The 27882-nt window shown below is 56.9% G+C and overlaps 2 protein-coding genes across 9 annotated transcripts in view; both read left to right on the forward strand.

Annotated features, from left to right (window-relative positions):
- Positions 1 to 10051, forward strand: part of LLGL2 (LLGL scribble cell polarity complex component 2) — a 33358-nt gene extending 23307 nt beyond the window's left edge. For 3 of the 8 annotated variants that reach the window (XM_033090419.1, XM_033090420.1, XM_033090418.1), the window contains exons 7-26: positions 378 to 540; positions 684 to 816; positions 1146 to 1200; positions 1802 to 1956; positions 3712 to 3929; positions 4003 to 4070; positions 4199 to 4352; positions 4442 to 4546; positions 4952 to 5244; positions 5346 to 5496; positions 5850 to 6000; positions 6688 to 6804; positions 6924 to 7090; positions 7524 to 7788; positions 8030 to 8183; positions 8498 to 8526; positions 8768 to 8815; positions 9005 to 9047; positions 9172 to 9210; positions 9439 to 10051. In XM_033090419.1, coding sequence (XP_032946310.1) covers positions 378 to 540; positions 684 to 816; positions 1146 to 1200; positions 1802 to 1956; positions 3712 to 3929; positions 4003 to 4070; positions 4199 to 4352; positions 4442 to 4546; positions 4952 to 5244; positions 5346 to 5496; positions 5850 to 6000; positions 6688 to 6804; positions 6924 to 7090; positions 7524 to 7788; positions 8030 to 8183; positions 8498 to 8526; positions 8768 to 8815; positions 9005 to 9047; positions 9172 to 9210; positions 9439 to 9514 — 2584 coding nt within the window. In that variant the 3' untranslated portion in view covers positions 9515 to 10051. Of the gene's footprint in view, positions 1 to 377; positions 541 to 683; positions 817 to 1145; positions 1201 to 1801; positions 1957 to 3711; positions 3930 to 4002; positions 4071 to 4198; positions 4353 to 4441; positions 4547 to 4951; positions 5245 to 5345; positions 5497 to 5849; positions 6001 to 6687; positions 6805 to 6923; positions 7091 to 7523; positions 7789 to 8029; positions 8184 to 8497; positions 8527 to 8767; positions 8816 to 9004; positions 9048 to 9171; positions 9234 to 9438 lie in introns of all 8 variants that reach the window. The other 5 variants (XM_033090422.1, XM_033090423.1, XM_033090421.1 and 2 more) reach the window with 5 other exon arrangements.
- Positions 10052 to 13387: 3336 nt separating this feature from the next.
- The window catches only part of MYO15B (myosin XVB), a 31463-nt gene continuing 16968 nt past the window's right edge, over positions 13388 to 27882 (forward strand). The window contains exons 1-21 of the mRNA XM_033090166.1: positions 13388 to 15450; positions 15837 to 15900; positions 16125 to 16234; positions 16402 to 16476; positions 16837 to 16933; positions 17193 to 17296; positions 17466 to 17529; positions 17717 to 17830; positions 17970 to 18131; positions 18696 to 18809; positions 18924 to 18982; positions 19059 to 19191; positions 20284 to 20379; positions 20632 to 20763; positions 22521 to 22646; positions 25531 to 25608; positions 25791 to 25906; positions 25995 to 26040; positions 26190 to 26314; positions 26666 to 26783; positions 27018 to 27181. Of these exons, the coding sequence (XP_032946057.1) occupies positions 13388 to 15450; positions 15837 to 15900; positions 16125 to 16234; positions 16402 to 16476; positions 16837 to 16933; positions 17193 to 17296; positions 17466 to 17529; positions 17717 to 17830; positions 17970 to 18131; positions 18696 to 18809; positions 18924 to 18982; positions 19059 to 19191; positions 20284 to 20379; positions 20632 to 20763; positions 22521 to 22646; positions 25531 to 25608; positions 25791 to 25906; positions 25995 to 26040; positions 26190 to 26314; positions 26666 to 26783; positions 27018 to 27181 (4160 nt within the window). The remainder of the gene's footprint in view (positions 15451 to 15836; positions 15901 to 16124; positions 16235 to 16401; positions 16477 to 16836; positions 16934 to 17192; positions 17297 to 17465; positions 17530 to 17716; positions 17831 to 17969; positions 18132 to 18695; positions 18810 to 18923; positions 18983 to 19058; positions 19192 to 20283; positions 20380 to 20631; positions 20764 to 22520; positions 22647 to 25530; positions 25609 to 25790; positions 25907 to 25994; positions 26041 to 26189; positions 26315 to 26665; positions 26784 to 27017; positions 27182 to 27882) is intronic.

The following is a 27882-nucleotide window of genomic DNA, read 5'->3' on the forward strand; positions in this document are numbered from 1 at the left end:
CTTCTTGTAAAGTGAGGATGCCTGTAGCAACCCCACCCCCGGCAAAGAAGCAGAGCTTGCCCGCCCCCAGGAGCCTTCCCGGTCACCACTCCCTGCCTGCCCACCAGGGAACCACCGGACCGACTTTTCTGGCCGTCGCCTCCTTGCCTTTCCTAAGTTGTCCTGGCTGCATGTGCGTCCCTGTGGGGGTTATAAGTGCCACTGTCCTGCTCTACGCGCTGCTCCTCCTCCCCTGGGTGCTGTGTCCTAGCAGTCTTGCCATGCCAGCACGTTCCGAGCCCACTGCCACACGGAATGCCGTGGCCAGCTGTGCCATGCTGTTGGCCAAGGCCCGGGGATGGACATGGGTGTGGGCTCACAGTGTCCCCCTCGCCCAGGTTGCCAGAGGAGGCCCGCCAGCGGCGCGTGTTTGAAATGGTGGAGGCTCTGCAGGAACATCCTCGGGATCCCAACCAGGTCCTCATTGGCTACAGCCGGGGCCTTACCGTCGTCTGGGACCTGCGGGGCAGCCGCGTGCTCTGCTATTTCCTCAGCAGCCAGGTCAGTGATGCCTGAGACGGCGGAGGGTGCCACAGGGCACTCCCAGACCCCACATGTCACATACAGCGCCCGGGCCAAGGTGCGGGGCTACGGGACCAGCGCCCTGATCCCAGCCTGTGCTCTCTCCCTCTCTGCTCCTGAAGCAATTGGAGAACGTCTGCTGGCAGCGGGATGGCCGTCTGATTGTCAGCTGCCATTCGGACGGCAGTTATTGCCAGTGGCCCGTATCCACTGACACCCAGCGACTGGAGCCCTTGCGCAGCTGCGAGCCTTACGGTCAGTGCTCCTCCTGGCCCAGCCCGCTCACCTGGGACTGCCTTTCAGGGCACAAAGCAATCCTCTCTGTTCCCAGTCAGCCTTTCCTGCATTTGGGAGTAGGTTCGCAACTCGGAAGCAAAACCTGGGGCCCAGAGAGGTGAAAGCTTTGTCCAAAGCCACAGAGTGGGTTTTCTGAGGCCCATTGTGACTTTCTCAGGGAACTGCTCAGAGAAAGACTCCCAAACATAGGTCTACTGAGTGGGTGTGGGGTGGGGCACCTGGCCCGTGCAGACCCACGTGCCTCTGAGGGTAGGAGAACCCGTTCCAGCTAATCCCTTTTCTTATAGGTCCCTTTCCTTGCAAAGCTATTACCAAAATCTTCTGGCTGACCACCAAGCAGGGGTAAGTACTGGTGCTCTGTCCTTTGCTCTTTCCACAGACTTCCTGGAGAACTGGAAAGGCTTCTCAGGCCTCTGCAGGGGAGGGCCGGGAAGGTCCTAGTGAGCACTTTGGGGTCCCACGGCGGGGTCTCAGACTCCAGGAAGGGGAGAGAGGCCCATTCGTACCTCTCATGGCTAATTCCTGAAAAAAACATTCCTGTTCTTTCCCTTTCACCCTCGCAGAGAGTTGATTCAGATCATCAACTTTCAGAGTGTTTTCAGCAGCAGACCCGTTCCTTCAGACAGAATCCTACAGGGAAACCTGCTGTATAAGCAGAAAGGGGGGCCACTCTGGTTGAGGAAGGAACGGCTGCAGAGACTCAGACCCACAGCCTGCATGCCCCCATGTCACCCCCAAGTTCTCCTGGGCTGTTGCAGTCAGGAATAGATGGGGTCTGCGCCACGCATTCCTGGGGACCTTGGGTGGGCACTCATCCTGAGACTCCCTCCCAGCCCCAACCCAGAGGCCAGCCACAGGGAAGTCCAAGCTGCCAGCCCAGCCTGTGGCTGTCTGGGGTGGTGTGCGGAGCCCCAGCCCACCCCCCCCCTTCTGTGCCTGCCAGGTTGCCCTTCACCATCTTCCAGGGCGGCATGCCTCGGGCCAGCTATGGGGACCGCCACTGCATCTCGGTGGTTCACAACGGCCAGCAGACAGCCTTTGACTTCACTTCCCGGGTCATCGACTTTACTGTCCTCACCGAGGTGGACCCTGCAGCGGGTAGGCGCGCTTTGGCAGTGGTGTGGAGGGCTCACCACTGGGACGTATACGGATGCTGGCCCGTCGTAAATAAAGAGGAGGAGCCTCCACAGCCGTGCCCCAACCTGCCAGTCCCTGAGTCCCCACTGCACCCCTTCTCAGTGCCACTGAGCCCAGCAGCCGCATCAGCCCCGTTCTCCCCCTCTTTGCCCACCTGGGGCTCCATCTTTGCTGATCACACTTCCTGTCCACCCCACGCGCTCTTTACCCTTCCCTGGCTCAGTTGGGACTTGGCCCAGGGGGTGGGGAGTGCAGATATGTACTGTTAGGTTTAACACCCACCCAGCTGAGGAAAGGGGGTGCTGGCTTAGACATGGTGAAGTCCTCATGGGGTGAGGCAGGGAATGCAGTGTGAGGCTGGCTCTGAGCCAGCCTCCTGGAGCTTGGCCAGAACAGCAAAGCCCTGAATCAGCCTCATAAATTGGGTAACAGGCAAGACCAGAAAGGGATGGTGTCGAAACCTGGAAAGGAGGCCTGGCAGGAGAACTCCAGGGGGGCGGGCCTCCTCTCCACACAACTCTGATCTGACAAGGCCCAAAGCCTCCAGGTGAGGGGAACGGGCCTGCCCAGGATATCCTGGGCTGTATTCTCCCGCCCTCACCACCATGAGGCCATTTAAAAGGAGACTCCAAACCTGCTTTTGCTTATTTCTCAGCCACTTTCCCTTTTCTTTCCCCCCCTTCTTTTGCCTCCCCCCCCACTCCGGTTCAAGCCATGGTTTCTCAGTCTAGTTGTGTAGGACACAGCTCCCTGGCCCATGCTGGTATTACGAGCCTTGCGCTCCCCCAGGCTGAGGTAGTCGTTGGTCAGCCACTCATAGCAGCTCACGGCAGCTCTCGCCAGCTGCCAGCCACTCACGCTGGCCACTGGCCGCTCCTGGCAGCACAGCAGCCCGCGCGGCAGCCCTCGGCTGTTCATGGCAGCCCAGCTCCAGGGAGAGCCATTGTTCACAGTCTTAGCTGTAGAGGGTGCAGCTCACTGGCCCATGTGGGAATCGAACTGGCAACCTTAGCGTTGGGAGCACGGCACTCCAACCACTTGAGCCACCGGGTCGGCCCCACCTTCCCTCTCACACGTAACACAGGGTGCTAGGAGCAGGGTCCAGTTTTTTTTTTATCAATTCTTTTGGATTGTCTACATCTATGAGCATGTCATCTGTGAACAAAGACAGTTTTATTTCTTCCAGTCTGATCTGCATACCTTGTATTTTCTTGTCTTATTGCATTAGCTAATACTAGAAAAGGAGTGGTGAAAAAGGATATCCTTGCCTTGTTTCCGACCTTAGTGGGAAAACTTCGAGTTTCTCACCATTAAGTATGATGTGAAGTGTAGCTTTTCGTAGATATTCTTTATCAAGTTAGGGACATTTCCCGCTATGCCTAGATTACTGACAGTATTTATTATAAGAGGGTGTTGGGTTTTGTCAAATACTTTTTCCACATCGATACGATCATGTGGAGTTTCTTTTTTAGCCTGTTGATGTAATGGATTACATTAGTTGGTTCTCAAATGTTGAGGCAGCCTTGCACACCTGAGATAAATCCTACTGGGTCATGGCATATAATTCTTTTTTATACATTGTGGAATTTGGAGCTTGTTTATAAAATGCAAACACCCTGGATCCAACCCTAGAGCATCAGATTCCACAGTGCCAGGCTGGGGCAAACTGCTCCTTCCTGGTTCCTGGAGCCCCTGACCTTTGGCCTGTCCCCCCAGCCTTTGATGACCCCTATGCCCTGGTGGTGCTGGCCGAGGAGGAGCTGGTGGTGATTGACCTACAGACAGCAGGTTGGCCGCCAGTGCAGCCGCCCTACCTGGCATCCCTGCACTGCTCCGCCATCACCTGCTCCCACCACGTCTCCAACATCCCTCTGAAGCTGTGGGAGAGGATCATTGCTGCTGGCAGCCGGCAGAACACGCACTCCTCCACCATGGTAGGTCCAGGACTAAACCCAGCCCCACCTTGGGGCCAAGGTCTCCCATAGACTTGTTGGTCTCATTTTCTAGGAGTGGCCCATTAATGGTGGCACCAGCCTGGCCCCTGCCCCACCCCAGAGGGACCTGCTGCTCACAGGGTAGGTGTTGCACACTCTTATTGCATAGTAGGCTATGTGGGGTGGGAGCAGAGCCCGGAGGGGTGTGCGCCAGTCCCGGGCACTGCTGGCCTGGCATCCTCACGGCCACAGGTGGGCTTTGCCCACAGGCATGAGGACGGCACCGTGCGGTTCTGGGACGCCTCAGGCGTCTGCTTGCGGCTGCTCTACAAACTCAGCACGGTCCAGGTGTTCATCACCGACACAGACCCCAACGAGAATCTCAATGCCCAGGGTGAGGACGAGTGGCCCCCGCTCCGCAAGGTGAGGCCAGGAGCCTGGGAACCGGGGAGGGCAGGGACAGGTTGGGTCTAGTGCTTACGGCTACTCATGGGCCTCCTCTCCCTTGTCAGGTGGGCTCCTTTGACCCTTACAGTGACGACCCTCGGCTGGGCATCCAGAAGATTTTCCTCTGCAAATACAGTGGCTACCTGGCTGTGGCAGGCACGGCAGGGCAGGTAGCAGGCTGGGCTGGGGGTGGGGGGTAGGGGGGGAGTGATCAGATGACTGAGTAGTGTGCAGGCCTGTGAACTTCCTTCTCAGGATTGGGGGGCAGCAGACAGGAGCCAACCCCCTTAGCGTCCACTGATGGTGTTATCACGAGCATCAGCTGCCCTTGTGGCTCTGACTTTTCCCAGTGGATAGAGGCTGCCTGGTTCCATTAGAGCAAGGCCTTTGGGTTGGTTAGTTCTCCAGAAAGCAGAATTGAGGGCCAGAGGTTGGGCAGAGGCCTTCTAGCCCTGCTTGGTCCCTTGGCGCTGGCATAGGTCCCGGGTCCTTTGCTGTCCACTCCATCAGGGTTCCTGAAGTCCTGCTGTCCCTTGGTGCTGGGGTTGGCTCAGCCCATCTGCCACCCCACCCAGGTGCTGGTGCTGGAGCTGAATGACGAGGAGGCGGAGCATGGCGTGGAGCAGGTGGAGGCCGACCTGCTGCAGGACCAGGAGGGCTACCGCTGGAAAGGGCACGAGCGCCTGTGCGCCCGCCCAGGACCTGTGTGTTTCGAGCCCGGCTTCCAGCCCTTTGTGTTGGTGCAGTGCCAGCCCCCGGCTGTGGTCACGTCCTTGGCTCTGCACTCTGAGTGGCGGCTCGTGGCCTTCGGCACCAGCCACGGCTTTGGCCTCTTTGACCACCAGCAGCGGCGGCAGGTCTTTGTCAAGTAAGCAGCCCGCCCAGGGTGGCTGGGGCCTGAGTCTGGAATTGGGGCCTGGCGAGGACCTTTGGGCCCTGGCATTGCTGACAGCCTGATGTTCCCCCCAGGTGCACGCTGCACCCCAGCGACCAGCTAGCCTTAGAGGGCCCACTGTCCCGAGTGAAGTCTCTAAAGAAGTCCCTGCGCCAGTCCTTCCGCCGGATGCGTCGCAGCCGGGTGTCCAGCCGGAAGCAGCGGCCAGCTGGCCACCCGGGAGAGGTGAGGCCGAGGCCAGCCATGAGTCCAGGCAGAGCTGGGAGCAGCCACAGTGGGCCAGAGTACTCCTCCCTCACTGCTTGCTTTGGCTGCAGGCACAGGCTCTGGACTCACCACATAGGTTCACCTCCTGCCCCCGTGCCTTGGCTAGGTCACACTGCTTCTCTGTGACTCAGCTTCCCCAACTGTAAAAAGCAATAATTATAACACCTTGGGGTCAAGTCCTCAGTATGTTACCAGCCAGGGAGTGGCGTGCGCGGTGGCCAGTCTCCCCCTAGAAGGATCTGTGTTGAGCAATAGATGCCTTAAGGAGGGGAGGCCAGCGCCCACCGTTAAGCCGGCCCCACCCACCGCAGATGCAGGAGGGGCGTGCCCGGGCAGAGCGGACAGGCCTGCAGAACATGGAGCTGGCGCCCGTGCAACGGAAGATCGAGGCCCGCTCGGCGGAGGACTCCTTCACGGGCTTCGTCCGGACTCTCTACTTCGCTGACACCTACCTGAGGGACAGTGAGTAGCCAGCCTGAGGTGGGAGGGGCCCAGGCGAGCGCCCCCTTACGTGAGGGTATGTTGGAGACTGCTGCCTGCCTGGCTCTTGGGACCCTCAAAGGGGTTTCCTCTTGTGAGCCGGGGGCAGAGCAGAGCCTCCACCTGTGTCTTTCCCTCCCCTGCCTGGGCCGCCAAGTCATTTTGTCCTGGCTTCTTATCCAGGCTCCACCAATCTCTAGGAGAGTGACCTTGGACATGTCACTTCACCTTTTTGGGTCTCAGCTTCTCCCCCTGTAAAGTGGGGGGATATCTTCCTCCTAGAATGACTGTGAGGGTTGGGACATGCCACCTGACCTACAGAAGCTCCCCTGGCTGTCCCCTACTGCCCTCCTGCCAGGGCGAGGGTGGGATGAGGGGCTGTCTGCCGTATCATGAGGGCCGAGCTGTCCTGTGTTCAGGACCATCTGTGTTCAGGGCCGTTGGTGGTCAGAAAGCCTTCCCAGCCTTCTCCCATGTGCACCCCAGAGGCAGGCAGGACCCACAGCAGCTCCATTTTGCAAAGGAGTGAGCTGAGGCTTACAAGGTTTGCTGACAGGACCTTGGAGTCACACAGGTAGTGAGTGGCAAGACCATCCTGGAAGCCCAGGTCGCCTGGCTCTACTTGACCTCCAGAGCCAGAGTTAGATATAAACCTTTGCCTCCTGGCAGGCTCCCGCCACTGCCCCTCGCTGTGGGCTGGCACCAATGGGGGTACCGTCTATGCCTTTGCCCTGCGTGTGCCCCCTGCCGAACGGAGAATGGACGAACCGGTGCGGGCCGAGCAGAGTGAGTGCTGGGCCGGGGAAGAACAGAGGGTGCTTGTCTGCCTGTGCTGGGGGCGGGCTGGTTTCTCCAGCCTCGCCCTTCACCCACCCACCAGCCACCTCCTGCCTCCTCCCCTGTAGCCAAGGAGATCCAGCTGATGCACCGAGCACCCGTGGTGGGCATCCTGGTGCTGGATGGACACAGCGTGCCCCTTCCCGAGCCCCTGGAAGTCGCACATGACCTGTCAAAGAGCCCAGACATGCAGGGCAGCCACCAGCTGCTCGTTGTGTCAGAGGAGCAGTTCAAGGTGCCATACGGGTGGAGGCGGGGTCCCCAGGCTCCCTGCGGCAGGGAAGGGGGGTTCAGACCCCAGGCGCAAATGAGAGTGGCTGGGACTCCCTTATAGCGGTGTTTGTTGAGGCGTGTGAGAGGCTGCGGAGGCCCAGGAAAAGAGAGGGGCCTTAGTGTGGAGTCCCTGGGCCCCAGGCTCAGCGGTGGGAACACTGAAGCAGGACCTGTCTGGGGGACAGAAAATGCAGACATGCAAATAAGTGGCTCCAGCGTCCTTGTGCTCCAAGTGCGGAAACGACACATCCAAGCACTGAGGGAGCGCCGAGACTGAGCAGGCTTCGCTGGGAAGCTGGGTGGCGTCAGGTGGATGCAGGGAAATGAGAAGTCCCTGTTTGGCTGCGCTGCAAACGGGTCCGGCCATGGGTGTGACCACAGCCCTGTGCCCCCAGGTGTTCACGCTGCCCAAGGTGAGTGCCAAGCTGAAGCTGAAGTTGACCGCCCTGGAGGGCTCACGGGTCCGGCGGGTCAGCGTAGCCCACTTCGGCAGCTGTCGAGCTGAGGACTACGGGGAGCATCACCTGGCCGTCCTCACCAACCTGGGCGACATCCAGGTTGTTTCGCTGCCCCTACTCAAGCCCCAGGTGCGTTACAGCTGTATCCGCCGTGAGGACGTCAGCGGCATCGCCTCCTGCGTCTTCACCAAATACGGCCAAGGTGTGCAGGTGGTGGCGCGTCCAGGCCCTCCGTGAACGGCTGGGTGTGGGGCTCCCGCTGGGCTGCTGGGCTGCTGGGAGGGGCAGCCAGGGGCGCTGCGGCCGAGGCCGGGCTCTTTGGGCGGAGAGCTTCGAGGGAGATTCTGGCCCCTGATCCCCTGGGTGGAAGCCCCATTGTCAGCAGCACAGGGCCTAGGGGACTGGGCTGGCCTCACCTATTAGGCCTCTCCTGCACCCCCCAGGGTTCTACCTGATCTCACCCTCGGAGTTTGAACGTTTCTCTCTCTCCACCAAATGGCTGGTGGAGCCCCGGTGTCTGGTGGATTCAACAGAAACTAAGAACCACAGCCGCCCCCGCAATGGATCAGGCCCTGAGAAGGCCTTGGGCCGAGCCAGGTAGGTAAAAGGGCAGGTAGCCTTTGCCCCAGCCCCCCCACCCCACCCCAGCCTAAGTCACCCACTGGGAGCTGGCCAGAGCCCCCCTCCCATGTGAGCTCAGCCTACACTCTAGGCTCTGGCTCTTTGCCCCCCTTTGTATACCCCTGCTTCCCATGTGAGATGCCATCCAAGACAGGTTTGGCTTACCTCTCAGGAGCCTCCTGCTCAGGGCAGGCCAGGTCAGCTGACTTTGTTCTTCATGGGACCAAGGCTTTCCAAGCCAGAATAGGGAGCCTAGTGGCCCCCGATCCTTACTATCTCTCCTCCCACAGGAACTCAGGGAGCCAGAGTGATGGAGAGGGTAAGACAGGCCTCGGTGAGGCCAGGGGAGTATGGGGGCAGAGGTGATGTGAGCACACATGGGCCAACCGGGCCTAGACTTGGGGATGGAAAGAGGGAAGCGGGCCCCAGGTGAGCAGGTTAGCTGGGAGTAGAAACAGCATTCCTTCCAGTCCTGGGCTCTGGGCTCCAGCACCCCCACCCCCTAAGGAGGAGCTGGGGTGGAGGGCCCAGGGCTCACCTGACCGGCATCTGCCTTCCAGACAGGAGGCCTGGCCCCGTGATGGAGCACGCTCTGCTCAATGACGAGAGTGAGTCAGGCGGGAGTCGGGGGCTTGGCAGGAGGGATGTTGGGGGTAGAGGAGTTTGGAAGGCCAGCGGGGAACGGAGGGCCATTTCCCTGATGGGGGCAGACTCGCCCAGCACCTTATCAGTAAAGGGGGAGAAAGGCTTGTGTCTGGCCCAGCCCCTGCTGGCCTCACCAGGCCTCTGTTCCCCAGGGGTCCTGAAGGAAATCCAGAGCACGCTGGAGGGAGACCGAGGGTGAGTTACCGCCCAGGCTTGCAGGGGTGGGGCCCGCGTTGCCAGGAGAGCTCTGAGAGGGAAGATCCTTGTCTGGCCACTCGAGTCCCCACAGAAGGTGACTGCCCTGTCTTTGCCCACACAGGAGCTATGGCAATTGGCGATCTCAGCAAGTGGTCATGAGGTACAGCCTCAGCAATGGGGGAGGTAGGGGCTCTGAGCACTGCTACAGGCTGGGTGGGGGCAGCTGGGAGGACACGCTCCTGGGGAGGGATAGCTGGGAGAACCCTTTTCCCCCTCCCCAAGCCCCTGAGAACCTTCGGGTCCATCCCAGCCCTGACATATGCCCTGTTTGTCCTGTAAAACTCCGCATCTGGGCTCAGGGTAGGTGACAGGCCACCATCCTGCCCAGGATGCAGCTGAGTTGCTGTCACTCTACCTCATTCCGCAGCAGAGTGAGCGGGCCACACGTCCAGGCTGCGCGATGAATACACTACTGGAGGGCTCTTCCTCGGGGCCCCGGCCCACCTGGAAGGGCCCCTGCCCTGGGCTGGGCTAGGGGCTGGCGGCACCCCAGCTTCCACCCCACTGCTGCTCCTGGCCTGGGGAGAGGAGGGACCCAGGCCGTGGGACTGCCCCTCCCCAGGCCTTGTCTGTCTCCTTCCTTTTGTCAATGTTGCACAGTTTTTATTATTCTCCCCCTTTTTGTAGTGGGCTGAGTTTTAAATTATAAATTTTAACTGCCTCTGGGTGAAAAAGAGTTTTTAATAAATAATAAGGTACCTTATTACCTCTTCACTGGTTCAACGACTTTAGTTTTGTAACTGTGCAGAAATGTTCCACGTCAATGGAAATGATCGTTAGCTGGTTCCTTGTCTTTGCCCCGGGGTTCGTCCCCTGGACCAGACTGGTGCTCAGGAGAATCCGCCCCTTAAGCCATTTGAATCAGAGCAAACTGTACCTGGTTGTGTCTGATCACTACGACACCTTCTGTCTTTGGGAATAAATGGCAGGAGTTAACCGTCTTGAGTCTGAGCGCATCACTGTGTTGGGGCAGAGGGAGTCCCCTTGCTGTCAGAAGGGGAAGACACCCACAGTATCTCAGGTCTGGTGGCGTCTTCCATACTTCAGGGAAGGACTGGGGGGTACTGCTGAGGTGGGGGGCAATGCCCTGAGGCGAAAGGTTTTACCCCCAGAGGAGGGCCTGGATTAGACAGCTGTTAAGGTCCTTATAAGCCAGGGGTTTCATTCTTCTGGGCTATAGCTTTACTCACCTGTCTTTGTTGAGCACCTCCTATATGCCAGGTGCTTGGGTTCCAAGGTGGCCAAGACCATGAGGGCCCTGCCCGTGTGGGGCACATAGTCCTTAGAAGCATAGGAAGTGTTAGGATGAAGGAAATTCCAGAACCTGTGAGAAATGTGCCTGGGCGGGGGGGTGACCTTAAGCTGTGAAGGGAGCAGTGACGGAGTGGGCTGGACAGATGACTCTGCAGGACGAGAGGACAGCAGCCTGCAGGGCCGGGTCTGCTTGCTGTGGAGGCGAGTAAAGAGCTGAGGGTGGCTGGCGGGAAGTGTGCTGCTGATGAGGCCACCCAGTGGCCAGGGCCAGCTTGGGAGCCCTGGAGCCTCATGAGGGTAAGGGTGCCATGTGCCACAGGAGCCCCCCTCGACCAGAGCAGGGAAGTGACCTGCTGGAAGGACACTGAGGAGCTCACACCGCAGAGGATGGATGCACCGTGGGAACATTCTACCCAACCGCCGTCCAGCCGGGCATGGCCAGCTCAGGAGTCTGGATTTGGGAACTTGGGTCACACAAGCATCCCTGTTTCTCCTCAGAAGGGGGTGGGGGCTTACTGAGACGGGAGCTCCAAGAACCATGAGGTATGGGGACAGTTCCCCAAAGAGGAGAGAATGCTGTCCCTGGGAGCAGTAGAGGAGGGCTGCTGAGCAGATGAAGACAAAGCCACAGGCAGGAGGGGGTGCCACACACCCTGCAGTTAGAGTCGGACCTTATCCTGACACAATGGAAGCCTCTGACTGGCTTTAATGCAGGGAAGTTTCACAATGAGATTTACTCTTCTAAAGACCACTGTTGTGACCTCAGGCAAATTACTTAGCTGCCCTGCCTCAGTTTCTTCCGGGAAATGGGATGATAGCATTGTTCCCTTATGATCTGTCCTGAGGCTCATGAGTCACTGGAGATAATGGGTTAATGATGGGGGACAGGCACAGGGAGAACCTGTTAGAATTCTACGCACAGGATGTCTTTATTTTTTTAATCAAAAGAAATTAAGCTTTACTATTTATACCTTGAGTTGGCACTGGGGTCCTCAGTCTGTAGGTCAGAGGATGATGCACCAAAAGTGGGTACCAAGGAGGGAGTGGGAGCCTCACTCACAGATGGCTGGTACCGCCCCCGCCCCCTCCGCCTCCTTCCAGCCTATGGAGATTTGTATGGTTTTTGACCGACAGTTTTGGGGAACTTACAGCTTGTTTTATCGGCTTAGCTAAACTAACTCACAAAAACAAATGAACAGTGCACGAAGTTTCCTGCCAAGAAACTAAGAATTGAAGGTAACGGCACTGAGGCAAGCACCAGTAAATCCAAAGATGGGAGAGCCAGCGCTCCATGGCTTAGAGGAGCCTCGTGGCTGCAGCAGCGGTACAGCTAATCAGACAGAACAAGACGTCGACACGCACACACACACACTTCTGAAATGATCACGAAGACTCTGAAAATCGATTTATATCCACACTCACTACGGACGAACTCGGCTTTAAGCACACTATGCCTTGAAATACAGTGGCACCTCAGTTTTCAAACATCTCCGTTGACGAACATTTCAGTTTACGAACGCCGTAAATTTTATGGATCTATGGTATCATTAGATAGTAAAATTCATGCTAAATCTGCAGTTTTAGGGGTTGATTTTAAAGGTCTGGAACAGATTAACCCATTTTGCATTACTTTCTATGGGGAAACCACACCTCGATTTTCGAACTTGTCAGAACGCGAATGGGCTTCTAGAACTGGTTACATTGGAAAACCGAGGTACCACTGTATTAGCTAACGTCGGTGGTTCGCACATTTTAGTTCTCAGAAAACATTTTCATATTGGGAGTGTGAGATCAATTTTATTGATAGGTGTGCACAAATGGAAGGGCCTGGCATTCTCTGGAAAGTGGATTAATGGAAGTTGGGCTGGCACTGAGGGAGGAGCTGGGGGTCCTTGCAGCAGCAGTCCAGGGAGGGGTGATGGTAGTGGCACAACGGAGGCTGAGTTGACAAAGCTCACTGCCTTGGAGAAGGTGAGTGAGTGGGAGGGGTCCCTGCTGATGCCAGGGCCTTGGAGATGTACATGCGGTCGCGACTTCAACCGTCAATATGCAGAGGTGGGAGAGCCTTCGTGTCCACTTAAACTTGGAAGTCAGGCAGCTCCAACATGGGAACATTGGCTTTGCCTATGACTGGCTGTGTGACCGTGGGTATATGACCTCACACCTGTGCCTTAGTTTACTTATATGTAAAATAGAACATAATAGGGACTACCTCGGAGGGTTGTAAGGATTAAATGAGAGTAAAATTGCACGGCACCTGGCTAGTTAACACCCAAAGGAGGTGAAAGTTACCGTGGATGGTGGGTAAGGCTCACCTGCCTCGTGAGCAAAGCAGGTGAAGGAATGGTGGGAAAATTAGGAGGAAGAGAGGATAGAGAACTGGGCTGGAAGTTGGGGTCTTGTTCTCCTTGGTGTCAAGTTGACCAGTTCAAGGTGTACATTTTTGTTGTATGCTGTTTTCTTTAAATTATATTTCACAATGTAATAGAACAACAAAAAACTAACAAAACACCTTATGGTAGCTGTGTGCCAAGGTCAGCCTGGCCCCCGGCATCCTGGAACAATCCAGGGGGTTAAGGGAGGAGGGTGGGTGCCCCCGGGAGCCCCAGGACTAGGGGTATGGCCCGACAGGTTCCTTCCGCACCTTTCTCCCCATGCTGGGCAAGTAGTGAGGCAGAAGCTGCAAGTGGGCCCCCTATTTGGTGCAGTGCCAGGCTGGCAGCTACTTCTGGGCAGCAGGGTTGTCCTTTCCCTGGCCTTTGCCCGCAGCTGCAGCGTCTCCTCTTTCCTGGGTGGCCTCCCCTCTATTGTTGGTCGAAGGGGTCAGAACCCGCAGCCACCTGCATTATTGATGCTCCTGCGTAAGAAAGGAGACATGAGGGGTAGATTGAGCCTGTAGACTCCGCTAGAGCAGAACTGGGGTAGTGCGCTGCCGGAGGGCTGAGGGAGCCTGCGGGTAGCCAGGTCTTCGGGAACAGGAGAGGAGGAAGACACCCGGGAAGCCCCTCATCACTGGGCCCGCCATGGGTGGAAGAAAGGGCAAAGCACCCCAACGCCGGGAGGGACCCGAGGGTCCGGCCTCGCGGGAGCAGGAGTCCCGGTCCGCCAGCGTAGATGGCGTGCCCAGCCGGGAACGCCGACAGGGTCGTGTTAAGGCCCGAGGGGTAAGACCAATCTTGGAGCCGGCCACCGCGGGAGGCCAGGAGACCTCTGGGGTCCACAAGAAGCCCACTGCGGAGAGGAACAGCGGCTGCAGACGGCCCGGGGCTGGTCCTTCATCGGAGGCCCAGGGGAGACAAGAAAGCGCGCGGCGTCGGGGACGCGGGACTAAGAAGAGCCGGGAGCCCGGGGACAGCCATGCGGGGCGCCTGGAGGAGGAGAGTCTCCCTCGAGGAGAAGGGACGACAGGCGAGCGCGGCCGCCACAGGAGAGAGGGTAAAGGACGGGGACCCTCGGTTCGGCGGGGACTCAATGAGGATACGTCGCGGGGAGACGGAGACAGCTCCTGCCGGGACAGTGAAGCCCGCGAGGCCCAGGAAAGCGGCAGCCAGAACAGCGGGGCTCCAGAGCTGTGGCCCAAATCGGAGCAAACGGACATGGGCTCGGGAAGTACCCAAACAGGGTCAGAGTCAGCGCTGGAGCCTGGGGAGCTCCCGAGCAGCGACGGCCCGAGCAGCGATGAGCCCCCCGCGAAACCCCGGAGCCAGGAAGGATCGTCGGGGACGGGGCCCCAAGGAACGCAGGAGGATTCCGGGACGGACAAGGACTCGAGTCCGGACAGGGCCGGGCCTGGACGGGGCCCACTGGCAGCCCCAGGATCCGCGAGCCAGGACACGGAGGCCGAAGAGACTGAATTGGGCAGAAAAGCCATGGCCTCCAGCCCCCTCGAGAGCAGCCGCATGTGCGTCCCTCAGAAGTCGCGGGCTTCTCGGGACCCCAAGCCGGCCCGGGACACGAGTGACAAAGGGACACAGCGGGAGGCGGAGCCGCGGGACGCCGAGCCCGGTGGAGCCGAGGTCTCGACTGCCCGGAATCGGCGACGCCAGGTCGGAAAGGTGGTGGGGAAGGTGCAAGAAGCAGCGGATGAGAGCGAAGAGGGAGCTGAAGGGGTAGACGGACCCGGTGACCCAGCACCGCTGGCCGCCCTCGTGGCGCTCCACAGGCTCCGCGCGAGGCCCCAACCAGGCCCCGCTTCCCAGGCCGCGGGTCCCCGCCGCGCGGGCCTCAAGGAGCGGCTCCTGCGCGTGGCGCGGGCCTTGGGCCTCCTCCGGTGGCTGTGGCGTCGGCTCTGGCTCAGGGCAGACAGGGGCCAGGGGGCGGGGCCGCGGGCAGGCGAGGAACAGGGGGCGGGGCCGCGAGGGGTCGATGGGCGGGGTCGCGGGCCCCGGCTGCGGAGCCGTCTAGCGCTGCGCCTGGCGGGTGTCGCGGGATTGGGAGGACGGCCGAGGGCTCCCCCTGGCGGCAGCCCGAGCTCCCCACAGGCGGCGACCAGCCCAGCCCGCGAAGAACCTTCTGAGGACGAAGACCCGACCCCGGATCCCAAGTTCGCGGTCGTGTTTCCCAGGATCCACAGGGCGGGGAGGTCGTCGAGCAGCCGGAGTTCAGAGGAAGCGTCCGCAGACGCCCCCGCCGGGGAGGGGCTCATTTGGCCTTGTGCAGAGGCCTCAAGGGACAGTGAAGGGCGCAGGACGAGTGGAGAAGGGGTGGCCGGGCCCCGCCTCGGCTCTCTCCTCTGCCCGACTCCCCTCATCGAGCTCCCACTAGACGAGAGCCGCTCCAGCAGCGAAGCAGAGCCCGAGGCCTTGGAAGCCGAGGCTTCGGTTCACTGGGTGCAGGGCTCGGACACCAGCGAGGACCTTGGGCTTGGCATCCACGCTCTGCTGCCCCGACTCACCCTGGAGAGGAGCCTGGGCCCCTGTGGGTCCCAGAGGGAACGGTGGGAGCCCGAGGATGAGACCGAGGAAGCGCTAGAGAGAGAACTGGAGCTGAGCCTCGGGCCAGGCCTGGCGGCGCCGTCCTTTCCCAGTGCTGAGGGCAGGAGCCTCACGGAAGTCCTGGAAGAGACCGAGGACCTGGCCCGGCTGCGGTGAGTGAGCACGGTTCCAAATCTGCCATACCTGGGTCACACAGTTCCTCATGTCGCACCCTACTCCCGTTTTTATAAATTGTAGAGGGGATGTTGCCTCCCTAAAGGCCGTCTGGCTGGAAGGGGCAGGTGAAGGGTGAAATCAGGCACCTCTGCCTAGGACTTCCTTCTCTAATTGGCGCAAAGCTTCCCTCTGGGTCAGCAGCCTGGTCCTGCTTGTAGCCCCTTGAGGGGGGTAATTTACTTAGCAGCTGGTCCATGTTATGTGTGAACAGGGCTCAGAGAGGTACATGACTTGCCCAAAGGGTCTCTGCAGTCAGTGGCAGCACTAACCTAGGACTTCCCTCCACCCAACTCCCTGCTCCTCTACCCTGCTGTCCCCACAGACTGGTGTGTGACAGCTCCGTGCTTCTGTGCCTCAAGAAGAGGTTTCACCTGGGCAGAATCTACGTATGGGGGGACCCAGGGAGGGGATGGTGGGCTGGCACTCCCTCTCCCCTGAGATCAGAGGGAGCTCCATCACCTCTGGAGCTTGTCCTTCCTGGGCTGGGTGCTGAACCCTCTCTGGAGGGTTCAGAAAGCCGGGGGCTGGGCCGGGTACCGTCAGAGTCCCTTTCCATTTGCATCTCCTGCTCCCTCCATGTTCTGGTGAGAGCTTCAGCTTTCTTCCCCAGACCTTTGGGGGGCCCCTCCTGCTCGCTCTGAACCCCTGCCAGCCCCTGCCTCTCTTCTCATCTGAGGTCCTGGCCAGCTACTGTCCCAGGAAGGCCCCCAACACCACCCCGTAAGTGACGTTGCCTCAACAATCCTTTGCTCATCCCCCAGGCTGCTAAGGCCCAGCCTATCCCATTGACCAAAGTCCTAGGGACTATGGGCATGTCCTGCCATCACCTAGAAGGGCGCTGGATGCCCCTGGCAGCCTTCTCATCTGCCCCTACCCTCTTTCCCCAGACATATCTTTGCTGTCGTGGCATCAGCCTACAGCCGGTCTCAGAGCACTGGGCAGGGCACCTGCATTCTTGTCAGGTGGGTCGTGGCTGCTCTATTACGCTGAACCCACAGGCCACACTGAGGGCTGGAGGTGGGGGTGGGGAGACATGAGATCTGCATTTGAAACGGTCAGTTTGTTCCCCTGCTGGGTGGCAGCTCTGGGCTTTGTAAGGACTGGGTTCCTGGCTGAAGTCACCACATGTGCCTCTTGAATTAGACATCTCGGGTACATTTTTCTGTTTGGTCTCCATGCCCGGGGTCTATCTTTCCACATTTTGGGGGGTCTCCTTTAGGATGAATATCACCTCCAGGTGGGCATGTCCCCACTTCATGGGCTCAATGGGGTCAGCCCATGTGCCCCTTCCTGGAGAGCCTAACAGCCCTTCCCTCCTGCAGTGGGCACAGTGGTTCAGGGAAGACAGAAGCTGCCAAAAAGATTGTGCAGTTCCTAAGCAGTCTGGAGCAGGAGCAGACAAGGGACAGAGGGTGTCGGGTAAGGGGCAGCTGGCCATTTCCCGGGGGTCCAAGAGGAACCATCCTCCTTTGGGCCGGGAGGGTGGTCTTCAGGTCTCTGGCTTCTCCTCAGGGGCAGCCCCAGGCATTGCCTACTGTGGGGGCAGGGTGGGGTGGGGTGGACTGACCCTCCGTGGACCAGCACAGTCCCCAGGCACAGAGTGCTTTCAGCTGGGATGCCTGATCAGTGGGCACCACTGCCACTCCTGGGGAGACTTGAATGCCCTTCCCCCATCCAGCTGGATGACGTGCTGCCCTTGCTTGGCAGCTTCGGCCATGCCAAGACGGTCCTCAATGCTAACGCCAGCCGCTTCGGCCAGGTCTTGTGCCTCTGCCTGCAGCAGTGAGTGATGGGGGTCCAGGTGGGCACAGGGGGCACGCATGATTACTTCCCTTTACCGGGAACCTGAGGCTGTTGCCCTTGGGTCCAGCCCATGGTGGGTCCCATTCTGAGTGGGGCCCCTGGGTTGCATGCATCCTGGGTACCCCCAGCCGGTGTCCTGTGCCCACAGTGGGGTCATCGTGGGAGCTTCTGTGTCACATTATCTGCTTGAGACCTCAAGGGTGGTGTTTCAGGTAAGACTCACCCTGCTGCTCAACACTTGCCAGCTCTCAGAGTGGGAAAGAGGGAGGGGCCGCTGTGTGTGGAGTAGGGGGGCTGTGGTCCCTAAGCCCCCAGGCCTGCCTTCCCCAGGATTTGTCCTTGTTGGCTCTGGGGCACAGAATCAGGCCACTGCTCCCCCTTAGTCAGTCCTTCTTCAAGGCCCAGGCTGAGCGGAGCTTCCATGTGTTTTACGAGCTGCTAGCAGGGCTGGACCCTGTGGAACGGGAGCGGCTCTCCCTGCAGGAGCCAGAGACCTACCACTACCTCAACCAGGTAGGGACAAGGCGCATTGGGTGCAGGCGACAGCGCCTGCCCAGGGAAAGGTCTCGGCAGAGGGATCTGAGGGGGAGCTGAAGTGGAGAGAGGCGATGGGTGGCCAGGCCCTGCTCCCCACCCCTGCTCTGCCCTGTAGGGCCGGGCCTGCAGGCTCCAGGGCAAGGAGGACGCCCAGGACCTCACAGGACTGGTGAAGGCCCTGCAGGCGCTGGGCTTGTGCCCCGAGGAGTTGACCGCAGTCTGGGCTGTGCTGGCCACCATCCTGCAGCTGGGCAACATCTGCTTCTCCTCATCAGAGGTGGGCTTCCCCTGAGGCGCCGGACCTGTGTGGCCTGTTTGCATAATCAGGGCAACAATAATGATGCCCGTCACTTGTGTGAGGGAGACTGCAAAGCCCTGGGCCACCTTCAGCTGCCCGGGAAAGCAGGCAGACTCCCATTGTTTAGACAAGAAAACTGAGACCTGCATTTTCTGCGTCTACGCCAATGCCTGTCCCCCAAGCTGCCACCACTGGGAAACATACCTGGCGCGTATTGAGCAGCTGTTATGTACCTGGCACTGTATAAATCATGTCTATATGTTTTCTAATTCAGTTCTCATCACAACACCTGGACCTCAGGGGCATTGTGTCCCCTTTAATAGTAAGACAGTGGAGGCTGAGAGAGGAAAGACACTTAGTAGGGCCAGCCAGCTAGTAAAGAAGTCAAGTCAGGACTCATATTCTTAGAATCCAGAGCCGGCTCCTACCTGCCCAGGTCTACCTCTGGGTAGCAGGGCAGCTTGTTAGGCAAAGCCAGGCCTGGCCCCTGCCCTGTGGGAGGCACAAGCAGAGCTCCCCCTGCTCCCTCCCTCCTCTGTGCAGAGGGAGTCCCAGGAGGTGGCTGCTGTGTCCAGCTGGGCCGAGATCCACACGGCAGCACGGCTGCTGCGAGTACCACCCGAGCGCCTGGAGGGGGCTGTCACCAGGAGGGTCATGGTGAGCTCGAGGGTCCTGGGGAGGCACGGGCCCAACCAGGCCACCTGAAGCCTTGCCGAGAGCCCAGGTGGGCCTTGGGCCTGACGTACTACGTGCACATCCTCTGCCCTCCAGGAAACACCATACGGCCGGGCCTCAAGATTCCTCCCCATGGAAAGCGCCATTGATGCCAGGTGGCCCTGGGGGCAGGGGAGCGCTGTCACCCCACCTGGCTCTGTGCTGCACTTGGCTCACACACCATGCCCACAGGGACGCCCTGGCCAAGGCCCTGTACTCGCGGCTCTTCACGTGGCTTCTGAGGACGACCAACTCGCGGCTGGCACCACCCCGTGAGGGAGACGGCGTGGACACTGTCACTGTTGTGGACATCTACGGCTTTGAGGTCACCCCTTGGGTGGGGCCCAGCATCGGGTGCCCATGTCATCCTGCTTATTTCTGGGGACCCCAGCAGCTCCAGTTCTCCTGTGGGGGGCACTCGTGAGCTGTTTGCCTGTCTGGCCCTGAGATGGTTCAGGAGACAGCTGCACACTCCAGAGGTGCAGCCACTCTGCTCCCCTCTGTCCAGTCTTGACATTGCCTCTGGAGAGTTCTGTCCTGCTTGGCCTTGCAGAGTCTCGCAGGAGCCTCGAAGGCTGTGGAAGACAGAGACCCTACGACGGGTCGGCCCATAGCCTCAGCTGCTGTACACCGAGAGGAGTGGGGAGAGGGAGTCCGTCACATCACCCTGACTTTTCATAAGCTCTTCACCCCAGAAGATCCCACCTCCTCAGGGCAGGAAGGAGGCGGCTAGAGCAAGAGGTGGCCCCACCCTCCATCCCTGGATGGGCACTGCTCACTGCCCTCCCCCCCATTCTGCTCCCCAGTGTGTCCTTGGTCACCGTCCCCTCTATGAAGGGGGGGATGACAAGTGTGTGTGTGTGCTCATGTGCGCTCTTGCATATGATTTAGAGCATGTCAAAACTCTGTGCAAGCTACAGGAAGTGGGGGCTTGCTGGGATTACTAGTAAAGTGCTGGGGGCACAGAGGAAGGAGCCTGTAATCCCTGCCGGAGGAATGGCGACGGCTTCTTGGAGGCGGCAGCCTGGAGCCCTACTTATGAGGATGTGGAATACTGATAGCCAGTGAGCTAGGCCGCAGGCAAAGGAGGCTTCCAGACCACAGGGTGGCTGCGACCAGAGGCCTGAAGGCTCACAGCCATGCTGAGGCAGAGGGCAGGGGTGTGGGATCCTAGAGGGAGGCCTGACTACGGCTGGGCTGGGCTAAGGTGGCCTACACGCTGTGCCAGGGCCTTTGCACTTGACCCTGTAGGCTGCAGCATCAGCCCTGGGGCACCACTCTTCCCTGAGTGCTGGGGAGAATGTAGGCAGCCCTGTGAGAGAGGGATGCAGGGTACCAGGAATGTGTACCGGCCCTCCACACCTGCCCTGTTTCCCCACCTGTGTGGGCGCCCACCTCACTGCCCACGTGTCCCCAGGCCCTGCGGGTCAATGGCCTGGAGCAACTGTGCAATAACCTTGCCAGTGAACGCCTGCAGCTCCTCTCCGTCCAGATGCTGCTAGCCCAGGAGGAGGTAAAGGGACCTGGGCATGGATGCGGAAGGGGGCACCCAGCTATTTCCCAGAACACAAGCCATCCCTAGTAAAGAAAAGGCTCTGCACTGAGAGCTCTGCCCCAAAGCTCACGTGCTATGGGCTGTCTCAGTCCTTCTGAGCCTCAGTTTACTCATCTATGAAATGGGAGGACCACCCCAGCTCTGGCTCAGATGAGGCCCCCCAGGAACATGGGTAGGCTCCGTAAGTAGCCAAATGCAGTCTGTTCCCAGGAGGAGTGTCAGCGAGAGTTGCTGCCCTGGGTGCCCATTGCCCAGCCCCCGAGGGAGTCGTGCCTGGACCTCCTGGTCGGCCAGCCCCACAGCCTCCTGAGTATCCTGGATGCCCAGACAAGGCTGTCCCAGGTGAGCCCCCAGCGGCGGGACAGGGAGTGGGGAAATGACAAGCTGATGGGGTCCAGGGACCCTGCCCACAGCCGGCCCCTCAGCACAGCTTGGGGAGGCAGTGGCCGCACTGGGTTCAGACCATGACTCTGGGTGACCTTGAGCAAGATGCCTGTCTTCTCTGAGGTTCCTCAAGTGCTCGCTGCAGATGGGGACAAGAGTGTTGGAGGGGCAGGGTGGCAGGGACTGCGCAGAGCTCTGCTGAGCTCGCAAGGGTCCCTTAGGCCTCCAGTCAGTCGGGGCAAGCCTCGACCAGGGTGAAGCCATCCCACAAATACTGCCTTCCACCCACCCCTGCCTAATAGCTTCCGTTCCTCTCCAGCCTCTGCCCTACTTGTATTTTTATAACACTAGTGTCCATGAGCAATTACAGCGTGTTCATGGATTCTTTCTCCAGAGCTAGACTGAGCTCCATAGGGCTGAGTCCTTGTCTGCAGGATTCTATTCTAGTGCTATGCATGGTGCCTGGTACACGGTTAAGGGTTCACTAAATATTGAATGAATGCATGAATGATTGTATGAATGAATGAATGAATGAATGAATGAATATGTGTGCCAGGAACTATGCTAGAGATAAAAAGGTGAGCAAAAATAGACCCAGTCCCTCCCTTAGAGCCTGCAGTGTAACAGGAGAGAGGTATTAATTACACACTTACACTCACACTCACACACACACACAGTCACACCTGTACGGCTCCATGGATGGGTGTTCAGGGTCATGAGAGCATGTGTGTGGTTTGGGCCCCCTCTGGGATCTGAAGCCATTTCAGCTATATACCATGACCCCAGCTATGAGATGACCCCCATTTTCCCATTTAGAGGTTGAAAATAAAAGATGAAAAATAATGATAAAATTATTCAAAGGTTGTATTTCATCAATCAATATTAATATAAACGTAATAGTATATAATAATATGAATATATTTTCTATTATAATGACATTGTTTTATATGTAATATTCATACATATTTGAAATCCCTTACCAGGTAAACCCACCACGTTGATTCATAAATGATTGCTTTTCCCGGTTCACATTTCATAAAGTTTTAAGAAAACTTATCACAGGTGTCTTTGACGTCTCAGGGCCCCTTTTGGAATCACCCAGCATGGTTTTTCCAGGGCTCAGCATTAGGTCTCCATTCTTTGAAACAGCTCTTTTCGAGTCTGTGTTGGGTGTTGAGCCCTGAATTACTACCCCAAGCCACACGTCCCATCTATGTAACATTAAGGCGGGTGTACCCCATGCATTTGTGGTTATATGTTCCTTAGCCCCATAAAATAACTTCTGCCGGATTGCTTTCTTAAAGTTTCTTTGAAAGACTTGTTCAGAAACACCTGTAGGTATGAGGCCACACTCCCAGGAGTGATTACTGGATCTCTCTTAAAGTACCCCCCCCCCCGTCTCCCTCCCCCGCCCGGCCCATTTCTTTAAAATTATTTTATTGACTGAGTTTCCGTGTGTCTTTTATTGACCGAGGCAACTGTATTTTTCTCAAATAGTTCTTTGTTGTTCAAGTAGTCACCAGGAAAGAGAGAGCTTCTCCTTTATAAGGACTCAAATATGGAGTGACTCTTCCTGTCTGAGGAAGTAGTTTGGGAAACAAAAGCAAAGCTCCCCTCAGGTTCAATGCCACGGAGTGGGGGAGAAGGGAGGGGAGCACAGTCCAGGCAGGGGGCGCAGCAGCCTCGGCCTGAGGGAAGCCTGTCTGTGCCATCAGGCCACCGACCACACCTTCCTCCAGAAGTGCCACTATCACCATGGAGACCACCCGTGCTACGCCAAGCCCCAGCTGCCCCTTCCTGTCTTCACCATTCGACATTACGCAGGACCTGTCACCTACCAGGTATCAGGGTTAATCAGAGACAGTGTGACCCTGATGTTCCTCTCAGAGTCGAGTCACCTGACAGGTGACAGGAGTGGGTGAGGGGAGGCCCCTTCCAAGGCTTGGCCATCTGTGTGTACCTACCTGGGCCCCATCCAGTTCTGAGCCAGCAGTAGGGAGTGGGGGCAATAGAGACTGTGGGACCCTCCAAACCAAAAAAAGGCAGAGCATGCATATGGGACCTGGCTCAGCCTCAAAAGGAGAAGTCCCACTCTCCTTCTGAGCCTCCGTTTCCTCATCTGTAAAATGGGAGTGGGAATCTGTCCTACAGATTGCATGGGTTAAATGCAATAATAACCTGAAAGTGGCGGGACAGGGACCTGGCACATACTAGCTGCTCACTGAAGGGACTTTCCCAGCCACTGCACACCTGCCTAAGAGGAGAGGCTCTGAGGGGAGGGGGCCTGGTATAGAGTAGGACCCTGTGATGGTTTCAGGTGGGGGAAGTCATGTAAGGCTTCCTGGAGGAGGCAATGTGCTCTAATTATAGAAGGAAAAAAACAAACAAACAACAAAAACTATCCAGGAGTTACCCAAACAAGAAACAAAACGGGTATATGGCAATTAGATCTTAAAAAAAAAAGAAAAGAAAAGAAATCACATTAAAAGAAAAAAAAAGAAAAACAAAACAAGGAGATTGAATTAAAAAAACTATGAAACTGTATTGAAGGTCACAAAAGAAGACTTAAAAATGGAGGGACAAACCACGTTCATGTTGGGAGCTCTAATGTTGTTCACTCTTTCCCAGGTGATCTAGAAAACTGATACAATTCCAAACAATACCCCGATGGGGTTTTTATGGGAGGAGGAGGAAGAATGGGTTTTGATGAAATTATTCTGAAGTATTATCTGGAAAAGAAAAACATGAGAATAGACAATAAAATATTGAAAAGCAAAAGATTGTGGAGGAATTTGCTCTACCGGATATAAAACCATGTTTTAAAGCTCTGGTAATTAAAAGCGTATTGCTAAGGAACAGACCCATCAATGGAACAAAATTGAAAGCCCCCAACAGACCCAAGAGTATGTAAAGAAACTAGGCAAAGGTGGCCTTAAAAATGTGGCCAAATATACATAACATAAAATTTACCATTTTAACCATTTTTAAGTGTACAATTCAGTGGCTTTATGTACATTTACAGTGTTGGTAACCATCATCACTGTCTATTTCTAGAACTTCTTCATCATCCCAAACAGAAACTCTGTCCCCATTAAACACTAATTCCCCATTCTCCTTTCCCCCCGCCCCTGGTAATGTCTAATCCACTCTCTGTCTCTGTAAGTTTGCCTATTCTAAGTGGAATAACACACACACACACACACAATTCTTTTGTGTCTGACTTATTACATTAACCGTGTTTCAAGGGTTCACCCATGTTGTAGCATAAATCCTTCCTTTTATGTCTGAATAATACTCCATTGTGTGGATAGAGCACATTTTGTTTACCATTCTTCCATCGATGGACACCTGGGTCGCTTCCACCTTTTGGCTCTTGTGAATAATGCTGCTATGAACACAGGTGTACAAGTATCTGAGTCTCTGCTTTCAATTCTTCCGGGAATCTACTCGTATCTAGAAGTAGAATTGCTGGATCAGATGGTAACTCTACGTTTAGCTTTTTGAAGACCCGCCAAACTGTTTTTGTCAGTGGCTGCACCATTTTACACCCCTACCAGCAGTGTGAGAGGGTTCCAGTTTCTCTACATCCTGCCAATACTTGTTATTTTACAGTTTTTTGTTTTTAATTCCAGCCACTTGGTGGGTGTGAAGTGGTGTCTCATTGTGGTTTTGATTTACATCTCCCTAATGATTAGTGATGCTAAGACTCTTTTCATGTGCTTCTTGGCCATTTGTATAGCTTTGGAGAAATGACTATTCAAGTCTTTTGCCCATTTTTGAATCGTTTGTTTTTTCCTTGTTGAGTCGTAGGAATTCCTTATCTGATATGTGATACTTTTTCCTATTCTGTAGGTTCTCTCTCTCTCTCTCTCTTTCTCTCTCTCTCTCTCTCTCTCCTTCCCTCCCTCTCTCTCTCTTTGGTAATATAAACATAGCTTATTTGAGAAGATTTTTAAAATCTGAAATGCAGATGATGTGTTTTTACTTAACATGTACATTCTATGTCCTTTTCAGTGGGACTCAGTGGGCGTTCTTCCATCATACTCTTAGCAGCCATGGTGACAGTATCATCTGACAAACCTCATCTCGATTCAGCTTGTTGGGCTAGTCTACTTGACTGGTTCAAGTTACATAGGAAGCTCAGTGTCACCCATCTTTTGTAGGCCATCTGCTGTGGAGATTGTCCAATAGGTTTCTCTAGAAGCTTAATTTTCTCTTCCTGGGGCCTGGTGGCGGTGGCGGGGTCTCGGTGCCCATGGTTCCGCCGGCCTCGGCCTCGGGCGGCCACCTTTTCACTCTCTTACTAGTGTCTTTTGATGCACAAAAGTGTTTAATTTGCGTTTAAATCCAGTTTATCTCTTTTTTTCTTTTGTTGAGAAAAAAAAGAGCCTGTGCTTTTGGTGTCATATTCAGGAAATCATTGCCAAGTCCGATGTCATAAAGCTTCTCCTTATGTTTTCTTCTAAGCGTTTTATAGTTTCAGGTCTTACATTTAGGTCTTTAATCCATTCATTGTGAGTTAATTTTTAGATATGGTGTGAGATAAGCATCCAACTTCACTCTTGCATGTGGATTTCCAGTTTTCCCAGCACCATTAGTTGGAGAGACAAAGGTGGCCTTATAACTCGGAGGGGAGAGGCTGGATTATTTGACAAGGGGACCAGCCTCCGCACCCAGCCTTCCCCTCCTTGGTTTTCCCTCCCCTCCCCACATTGTCTCTTGCAGGTTCACAAGTTTTTAAACAGAAACCGGGATGACCTTGACCCTGCTGTGGTGGAAATGCTTGCCCAAAGCCAGCTCCAGGTCCCCCTGCAGCCCTTCTTGGGTCCCCAGCCCTCCACACTTTCCCCATCCTGCCTTTCTTGCCTGGACACTGTTGCTCAAAGGGCTCGCCCTCCAGCTCCCTGGCTCCCTGGGGTGGGCAGCAGGCAGGGCTATGGACAGGCTGGGTAGCTAAGCTGGCTCAGCCCCCTCTCTCCCCACAGCTAGTGGGCAGCCTGTTCCAGGAGGCAGAGCCCCAGGCTGGGGGCGGGCAAGGCAAACCCACACTGGCCTCTAGCTTCCAGCAGTCCCTAGAGGACCTCCTAGCCAGGCTGGGCAGGTGAGAACAATGCCCCCCACACCCAATGGCAGGGAATTGGATGGGTGGCTGATCTGTACCCAAGTGACTTCCTCCTTCCACCTCTCAGGAGCCACGTCTACTTCATCCAGTGCCTCAACCCCAACCCTGGCAAGGTGAGCTGCCCCAGCTCCTGGACCCAGAGCCCTTCCACCCCTGCCCTGCCCTTCTTAGCCCACCTCCTCCCTGCTTGTGCCCTGTCCTGCTTTCCCCACAACTTTAAGCCCTTGACTCCAGCTGTCATTGCTCTGTCCCATGACCACAGTTTCCAGGCCTCTTTGATGTGGGATACGTGGCAGAGCAGCTGCACCAGGCAGGTGTCCTGGAGACTGTCTGTACCCGCAGCGCCAACTTCCCAGTGCGGGTACCCTTCCAGGCCTTCCTGGCCAGGTAAGGCTCCAGGATGGGGGCAGCCAAGGGCAAACCTCAGAGACAGGACTCATGAAGAAGGCCCCCTGCAGTGACTGGTAGACCTGGGCTTCCTTCAGGGTGGAGGCGGACCCACTTTCCCAGAGGCCCTGGGCCTAGCATCCAACCCTTCCTCTTCATTCTCTCTCTCTCCGTTCACTGCCCCTCCTCCATTCAGCAAAACTTTCCTGGGTGCCTGGCACATAGTAGGTGCTTTCCAAATCATTATTGAATGACTTAGAGACTGAATAGACATCGACGGTCCTGGGGTGTCAAGTGTGGAGGGAGGTTTACACTGTGCTTGTTTCAACCTTGACTCTGTCCTTGGGGCAGGTTCCGGACCCTGGGGACAGAGGGGCAGGGAGAGCTCTCTGACCGGGAGAAGTGTGGCACCATCCTGAGCCAGGTGTTGGGAGCTGAGTCGCCCCTCTGTCACCTTGGATCCACCCAGGTGGGTGTGTGTACAGAGAGGCAGACATGATGGGACAGCAGCATTCTGGGACAAACTCAGGATTTGGTGTTCATTCTGGGTCGGGGGGAGATGGGGTGTGGCAGGTGTCCCAGGCACCCCAGGAGAATAGATGATTTGGCTGGAAGGGAGGGGGCTGAGGCTTCAGGAGAAGAGCAGGGTGGGCCCTGGCCCCTGGCCCCTTGGCCTGCCTCCAGCCCGTGCCTCTGCCCCCAGATCCTGCTGCAAGAGCCGGGCTGGCAGCAGCTTGAGCAGCACTGGGCCCAGCGTCGTTCCCAGGCGCTGCTTACCCTGCATCGCGGCCTCCTCGCCTGCATCTCTCGCCAGCGCCTCCGCCTCCTGCCTCGGATGCAGGCTCGTGTGCGGGGGCTCCAGGCCAGGTCTGCAGGGGTGGGGTGAGGCCATGGGCCTCCTCAGGTGGTGGGGCAGGGTCGGGGAGACATAAGGTCTCAAGGCCAGTCTGCCTGCCCCCGTGCCATCCCATCATCACTGGACTGTCCTTGACAGCATCCTGCCTGTACCCATGCAGTCAGCTTGAATACCCCCGGTCACGGGAAGCTCATGATCTGTTGAGGACACCCAAACCTGCAGTCTTGACTCCTTGAGTGTTCTTTTTTCTAGTCTGGTCTAGTCTATTTGTGATTCTGCAGCAGGAATGATCTTTTAAAAGCATGAGTCCCTGCCTTGGATTTTGGCCAGACTGTTACACTCCAGGCTCTTTGGACTTCCCGGTCCTATAGCACTTCGTTCCCTGTTCTCACCTTGTTAACTCCCTGTCATCCTTCACAGCCTGTCTTAGTTCATTCATCCAACAGCTATTGATTGACCTCTGTTTACCCTGGGCCAGACTGAGGACCTACGGCTGAAGGCAGAGATGCGGTCTCCAATGCTAGCTGGGGAGTCAGATGCAGACAGTAAACCAGCTGCCTGTCTGGGGGCCCTTGGCTACCCCCAAAGCTCTGAGAACAAGTGAGGGCAGTGCTCTGGACACCAGGGAAGGCTCCGGAGAGGGGGTACCCATCACCACTACCTATTTCCAAATGTATTTGTCTCCAACAGAAACTCTGTCCCCATTAAGCAA

Source organism: Rhinolophus ferrumequinum, chromosome 21 (genome assembly GCF_004115265.2).
Source record: "Rhinolophus ferrumequinum isolate MPI-CBG mRhiFer1 chromosome 21, mRhiFer1_v1.p, whole genome shotgun sequence".
In the NCBI taxonomy this organism is placed as follows: domain Eukaryota; kingdom Metazoa; phylum Chordata; class Mammalia; order Chiroptera; family Rhinolophidae; genus Rhinolophus; species Rhinolophus ferrumequinum.